Source organism: Rhincodon typus, chromosome 7 (genome assembly GCF_021869965.1).
Source record: "Rhincodon typus isolate 14 chromosome 7, sRhiTyp1.1, whole genome shotgun sequence".
Classification (NCBI taxonomy): Eukaryota; Metazoa; Chordata; class Chondrichthyes; order Orectolobiformes; family Rhincodontidae; genus Rhincodon; species Rhincodon typus.
The window spans coordinates 70,051,619-70,059,522 of record NC_063338.1 but is presented as its reverse complement, the minus strand read 5'-3'; the positions used below and the strand labels follow the sequence as shown (position 1 = coordinate 70,059,522).

General features: G+C 39.0%; 1 protein-coding gene across 1 annotated transcript in view; it reads right to left on the bottom strand.

Annotated features, from left to right (window-relative positions):
* Positions 1-326: 326 nt before the first annotated feature.
* Positions 327-7,904, bottom strand: part of spopla (speckle type BTB/POZ protein like a) — a 44,839-nt gene continuing 37,261 nt past the window's right edge. Inside the window, exon 10 of the mRNA XM_048599341.1 lies at positions 327-2,350. Within this exon, the coding sequence (XP_048455298.1) occupies positions 2,206-2,350 (145 nt within the window). The 3' untranslated portion in view covers positions 327-2,205. The remainder of the gene's footprint in view (positions 2,351-7,904) is intronic.

The window sequence follows — 7,904 nt, the reverse complement described above, 5'->3', positions numbered from 1 at the left end:
AAGAATGAAACTCAAAATGGATTATGCCCCACATAAAAATAACTTCCAGCTGGCAGTGTTGTATCACTGTCAACTATGGAGCAATCTATAGTCCAGAATATTCTTGATCTCCCATCGAAGTAGATGGAGGTGGACAGTTGCAGTTGTTATGCAATCAAAAGTAAAAATATCAGAAGGCAATATTATTTCATTTTGATATTCCTGAAATAAATACTGCAGCAAACAATTAGAAAATATGTTTTACTAAATTAAAACAGATTATTGTATTCAAACTGCTCTCAGCATGAAAATTAAGGTCAATTACTTTTGAACAACCATCTCAAAACTCATTTTAAGTTTTTATTCAAATTTTAATGGTGTGTAGTTCATGCAACCATACTTTCTGAATTTGTGATATGACAGTAAACAGATACATTGATAACTTAAACCCATCAGCTTCTTTTACCTCCATTTTTAAAAATAGTTGAGTTCTTTTGTCTAACAAAAATGATTTTCACAAAACAATAGTCTACAGAAATGAACGCTGTTACAAATTAGTGCATTCAATTGCATTTATAAAGTCTTACAAAGTTTCTCTAACGTAACATAAGCTTTATGAAATATATTGATGCATAATAAATAAAATAGCAAAACATAAGCAAATCAATTGCTATGTAAAGTCAATTTGAGGCATTGCAAATCACTGTGCTGAAACTGGAGTTTTCTACAAAATCTACAGTGTTACCTTAGCACAGTGTCTCAGACAAATGACTTGATAACAATACCTATTCATTCTTAAAAGGGCTACCTTCCCCAGAGGCTCAGCATAATTATCCAGTGAGTACCTGGAAGATCTCAGTTTCGATTCTTAGTCTGTGCTGAGTTAAGTGATCTTAGCTGGGGCATCAATTAGGGTGTTTCAATGGTCTCAGCACCAGCTGGGGTAGGGGAATGGAAAATCACCAGGGTTTTCACATCTGATCACTATCCAACAGCCCCACTGGAAGTGCACGTATTGACGTCAGGCGAGGATAGTGTTAAGCTCGTCTGTGATGTCCCCTGCGGTTAAATACCCGTATGACACTCACACACGAATAACAGCCATTTGGATGAGATACTGGAGGGCGACCAGCACCCCTGGACTTGGATCCCAAAGATTCAGCGCCTTCATGAGAGAAGGGCAGAGGAGAAAATTCCCAAGAAATTTCTTTTAATTGTAAAAGGGATAGAAACATCGTAAGTATATTTGGGAAAACTAATTTGATCAGGTGACCTTCAGTGTCTTAACATCTTTATTACGCGTTTCAAATGGGTAGTCTTCAGAAATGCTCTTCCATTATTCAAGTTTCACACTGTTGCACTGTGGATTGCTGGACTATTCCATTGTTTTGGGTCCATTGGTAGCACGAAGATATAGTGTTTTGATTTTAGCTATGATGTGATCTCAAGTTCTAGAAGGTTGCTGAACATTACAAACCATTTTCACACAATTGTAACAAAGGTCTTTAACATTTCTGCCAAAAATGTGAATTTAACCCTCAAAAAAAAAATCTGTACAGTAGAAATTCCAAACTGTAAACAAGGTATACAAACACTGAAAAAGAAAATGGTGGTTCACAAACCAACCATGTACTTCATATACCACTGGCCATTAAGGACATGTGCTATTGAATGGTACATCCCTTTCAGGCTGTAATGCAGAATTTCAACAGCATGCATAATGCAAAGGTGGGTTGGGGATAGTCATCAAATCACATGCAATATTGCTCCTAACTGGCCAATCAGGCTCAGATCGATTAATTTCCTTGGATATCAACCATAATTTTGTACAGAGAGTAGTTATTGAGAAAAGTGTTAAAGACTTATTTTGCCTTTCTCAGTTATTCAATGGAAGGCTTTGCAATATGGCTGCTGATGCAATTCTGCACAGCCTGGTCTAACGACAAGGCACACATTAATTTAAAAAAAAACTTAAAATCACGTGAACTGAACAGGAAGGATGAAAATCATTTAAGGCTGTTTAAGTGGCTGAGAGAAAAGCATGTAAACTAATTTAAAGCTGAAGACCATACCGGAACACATCCTTCAGCAGAGCAATTAAAGACAGTTAAAGTTCAGGCGTGACCTCTGTATGCAAACGAGGAGTTTATCCTGTATGGGTGCAAGGTACAAATACCTTTACGCAAAAGTCAGTAGCGAGATCAGTACCTAAGTCCTCTAGTGTAATTATGACTGTTTTAACCGTTTGCGTGGAATACCAAATGGTGGGCACTGTGCAGTCGCCAATGCTCGGAAGGCCTCTGCAACTAAATGAGGGTGGGAGTGAATCATCGACTTCCAGCCTTCTGTCTCCATCACATCTGTGGCATGGCTGCAAGTAAGTCAAATGATAAAGTTCATCAGCAGGAATAACAATGAGAATGACTTGTATTCAAGTGTCACTATCTGTTATTTACATTTATAAAACGAGATTAGGCGGTTAGGTGGTCAAGTTTTCTTTCTGCAACTTCTGCCTCCGTCGATGCGTGCCATCAGATTTTTCATCTGTGGCTAAAAGCAGCAGCTTTCCAGTGGACTGCCGAAATACACACATATCCTTAAAATGAACTCAACTCTGGAAATACCTAGATCAGAGCTTCGTGTCACACAACAGGGGAGACTTGTCCAGACAATCCTTGCCACAAACAGGGCAGACCACCACCACTGAAATCACACCCTTTTGAGGCTGTCACCATATCTTGTTCTGTGATGCAAAAGTGCAATAAGACAGACAGCCTGTTTGACAGCTACTGTGAAAGGTTAAGCATGTAAGGTAAGTGTGAGGATGACAGGCAGGTTGAGGTTCGGGAGGGATTGAGTGCCAAATAGATGATGGGTAGGTTGGAGCATGCCAACAAATGGATCAGTGTTTCAGTGGATTTCAGTCCCATGGTGGTGGAGGATGTTGTGCCAGTGTGGGGGTGCAGTTGGGAGAGAACCATGCTGGGCATGTAGGGTTGGGTTGGCCAGGCCAGGTCGGGGTGGATGTCAAAGGTTCAGTTTAATAGTTACCCAGGAGATCAAATAGTTTTTCACCCCTCAATTTTCCTGGTAACTATCAGCCTTGTATTACAGGACGATACGGATGGGCTGGTCAGTGGTACATGGAATTGAATCTGGATAAGTGTGAAGTGATTCGCGTGTGTGGGACAAACAAGGCTAGGGAATACATGATGAACAGAGGACCCTGAGGATCAGAGGGACCTTGGTGTGCATGTCCACTGATTCTTTAAAGTAATGGGACAGGTAGATAAAGTGGTTAGGGCGGCTTATGGGATACTTGCCCTTATTAGCTGAGGTATAGAGTTTAAGAGCAGATAGGTTATGCTGGAACTAGATAAAATTCTGGATAGGTCACAGAGAGAGCATCGTGTGCGGTTCTGAAATCGATATTATAGGAGGGATGTGGGTGCACCAGAGAGGGTGCAGAGATTTACCAGGATGTTGCCTGGACTGGAATGTTTATTTGAAATACTGGATAGAATGAAGTTGTTTTCCTTGGAGCAGAGGAGACTGAGGAACATGGTTAAGATTACTAAAATCTGAGGGGCAAAGAAAGGAACATTTGGTGGAGGGATCAATGACCAGACAGCATGGATTGAAGGTAATGGGCAGGAGGTTTAGAGAGGTGGCAAGGAAATCAAAACTTTCATGTAGAGGGTGGTGGGGATCTGGAACACTCTGCCTGTAAGGGTGGAAGAGACAGAAACACTCATAACTTTCTGGAAAATGAGATTAGAATAGTCAGATCCTAGTTTTTGACCAGTGTGGACTTGATAGACAGAAGCCTATCAGCCAAAAATGAGTTTATCACAAAAATAAGCATTTTAAATTACTGTTAATTTACCACTTGTAAGCAAATTTTAAAACTACTAAAAATGATGTAAAAATCTATTTGTGAATTGGATTGGAGTCTACAGACAGTTACTAGAAAATTAAGACAAAAATCAAAAGCTTTTAATAAATGCCAGTGCCCAAAAGATTCAACTTAATTTTTCAGAGTATTCTCAAATAACAAGTGGAAACTCCCACTGATGATTAATTTGATCTGGGCCACAGCCAATTTTGTGGATGGGGTCTGCTTCTGGAGCTATGGTTTTAAATCCAGTGCAAATAATCACAAACTACAGTTGTGTGGAACTTAATTTGTATTGAAGTTCAATGAGTTTCTGCTCCAGTTTCAGGCACGTTGGGAAAGCAATCAGAAAAAAGTTCAATCGAACATAAAATCCAGACATCGCGCTAGTCTCCTTTTGTTTTAAAATGTTACTTTATCAAAATCAAAGGGAGACATTTTGTCTTTACTTAAAAGCAAACTATTGGAAACATTCTGCACATCAGGCAGCACCTGTACAGAAAGAAACAAAAGTTCACAATTCACGTCAATTGCCTATTGTCAGAAGTGGGAACAGGAAGAGACGTAGTAGGTTTTAAGCAACTACAAGTGGGATGCAGATTATGTTGGGGAATTATATTGACGGGCAAGCAGAAGTCTGCAAACATGTTTGTGTCTTTGAATTTGTAAACGTGAGCAAATGGGCCACACCTCTTGTGTCAGTGACGAAGAAAATTGGATGAGTACACATCTGCAGTGATTTCAAGGTCTCAATTAATCCTCAGCACTATCCTTTGCCTTTAATCGCTGACCTATTTGCTAGATTAGCTGGAGTTCAGCTTTTCAGTTAGGCTTCCCAAAAGTCAATTGATCTCCAGAAGAACGCAGATCGACTTTCAGAAATACTTGACAACGATAACACAATAAAGAACTATTTGAGTTTGAGGGATTTCAATTTGGAATCATATCTGTTTTATTCGACTGAGCCACAGATTAGATTTTAAGGGAATTGGAAGGAGTCCAGTGACACCTAGATGATATTTTAGTCACAGAGAGAAACAAGAAAGAGTATCTCCATAATTTACAGGCTACCCTACAGAGATTTCAAGATTATGGCCTAAGACCGAGCAAAGACAAAGGAGAATTTATTTTAAAATTCTATTTAAAATTTAGACCATGTCATTACAAGGGACTACACAAGTCATGTTCAAAAATAAAAGCCCTAACTGGGGCACCAGCACCTAAAAATGTAAACGAACGGCAATAGGCTTGCTGAATGACTGTGGCAGGTTTCTTTCAAATCGTGCAACTATTCACATGCCATTGCACAATTTATTATGCCAAAACAAGAACTGAAAGTGTGAAAAAGCATTTACGCAAGCCAAAAAGTCTTCATTAAAGTAAGTTGTCCTGACCCATTTTGACCAAAGTTGCCGTTGCAACTAGCAACCTTCTGGAGTAGGAGCAGTCATTTCTCACATATTACTGAACACTGAAAAGAAGCCAATAGCTTTTACTTCAACAACAACAAAAACAAAAAAAAAACTGCAGATGCTGGAAATCGTAAACAAAAACAGAAATTGCTGAAAAAAACTCGGTTGGTCTGGCAGCATCTGTGAAGAGAAATCAGTTAACATCGGGTCTGGTCACCCTTCTTCAGAACTGAGCTTTTGCATCAAGATCGCTAAAGAAATGCAGAAATGAATCATGGACAGATAAAGATAGAAGCTCCAAGAATCATTTTTAGAATTAGGCAATTCCACCAATACCTGTATGGCTGGGAATTTACCTGACTAACAGTCCACAGATCACAATATTTGGGCCTCGGGCAGGAAAACCTCTTGTACTGAGCTGTATGCAGAAGTGGGTAATTGTTGCTATCAGCTCTCACATACAATTCAGTATCAGTGATCGAACTTGCATGAGAATGCTGATGGGGTCCTTTGCCAAATGAGTCAACTACGATCAGTCCTTATGTAGGCATTTTCTACTTTGAGCAAGTATAGAATACTCCAGTAACAGAAAGACAATTTAAATAGTACTCTAGAAATTATCCACTACTACCAAAAATGATGGGCATGGTACTTTGTGGCAAGATCATAGAAGCAACTCTAGAACGGAAGCTGTACATCACACAGAAGCTGGAAGTATACATACAAGCAAGATGAGGGTCATTACTCTTATCATAGCTAAAGAAACAGATGTTAAATCAACTACACAAAGATCACTATGACATTGTCAGAAGCCATTTTTAGTGGCCAGGACTCCACTCCGAAATTGAGGAGAAGGTGAGAATATGTGGTTTGAGCAAGAGTTTGCAACCTACCTCTGTTAGAACCATTATATCCAACACACCAGAGGTTAAAATCAACAAGAAAAATAAACAAATGCCTGAACTGTGCCAACAGCCACACAGGAAGCAACTTTCTCTACATATAACCTACTGTTAGATATACGATTGTAAATATTTACCATGTTTTCACTGCAGGAACCCATGATGCATTGCGTATTTGTGAATGGCTGACTGTCACTTTAACAGTCCAAACATGTGATGTAATGATGACAATATCAGCCATTTTGTATGGACAAAAGGCTCTCTCTAACCCAGTTCTGCGGAAGGGTCGCTTGACCTCAAATGTTAACTCTGCTTTTTCTTTCGACAGATGCTACCAGACCTTTTGAGCTTTTACAGAAATTTCTGTTTTTGTTTTCTCTCTAACCTTGTTGCCCACAGAACAAATGCCTCTATAATAAAGCTCCTGCTGTTTAATGCTTTGGCCTCCTGGTTCTTCTTAGAACTTAACACTATCACACAGTAGATGTTCATGATTCAGCAGAGTAAAGTTCCTCTAGACATTTTATTTTCACTTGTGCATTATCACTCCCTTTGGCTTGCACAACCAATTCCTGTCATTTCATCTCTCTTGCATTCCATACCTTTACAGATGTTCCTTTTTATCCCTTTTCCCATGTGTGCCCCCATTTTTACTTGCTTAAAACATATTACATTTTTACATTTTTTCAGTTCAAATGGAAGAACCATCAACCTGAAATAATAACTCAAAGATGCTGTCAGATCTGTTGATTATTTCCAGCAATTTGTTTTTATTTGAGAGTTCCAGCATCTCTTATACTTGACTCTTACAATCTGTTTTTTAATACAATTTAGTTCTTTGAGAAACTAAAACTCATTTCTAAAGGAATGCTACAGCCAATTACTATTGGATTGTAATGCTATATTGGATATCTATTAATATTTGAAAATAATGATTTTCTGATTTAATAAAACTGAAATTGTGATATACTTTCCCATTTTGTAAAGCAAAATGGAAGATGTCAACTTTTAAAAATGCACTTTCAAAAAATGAGTTAAAGATCATAAAACAAGTTCTGTGCAGAGCTTTTCTTTGCAGTGCATCTTGAACAAAGTAGCACAATCTTATGGCTAGATCTATAGAAGTTTTACACAATTAAAAACAAACATAAATAATCCTTTGCAGCCTTTCATACAGTAATATCTCAACAAATTCTCAACTCAGAAATTCAAAAACAGACCATAACAAATCCATGCAGATATAGCACAATTACTTGGTATCTTGTGATTTATTTTTAGGTATATTTACAGTACAAAATGCTTGCACATTATTGGACAACACAGCTCTACAACAGTAAAGGTAAAGTTGACAGTCTCAGAAGATCATAAGGCTACTCTCTCATTACAGAAAGGTGACTGGTGGGGAGTTTACCTTGAAGGTCACAATGCTTCAGGCAAGGGGCAACATTGAGAAGGCAGGACCTTCATGGTAACGTCAGCCAATAGAGGAACTGAACACACATTGCTGGTGTCACTCTGCACTGCAAACCAGCCATCCAGTCAACTGAGCTAGTGAGTGGAATCCAAAGTATGAGTAACTCCCTAATTGGGATCATTTCCCCAAGGGCAAAAGGTTGGACACATTTGGGGCAGCACGGTGGCTCAGTGGTTAACACTGCTGCCTCACAGCGCCAGGGACCCGGGTTCGATTCCACCTTTGGGCACCTGTCTGTGTGG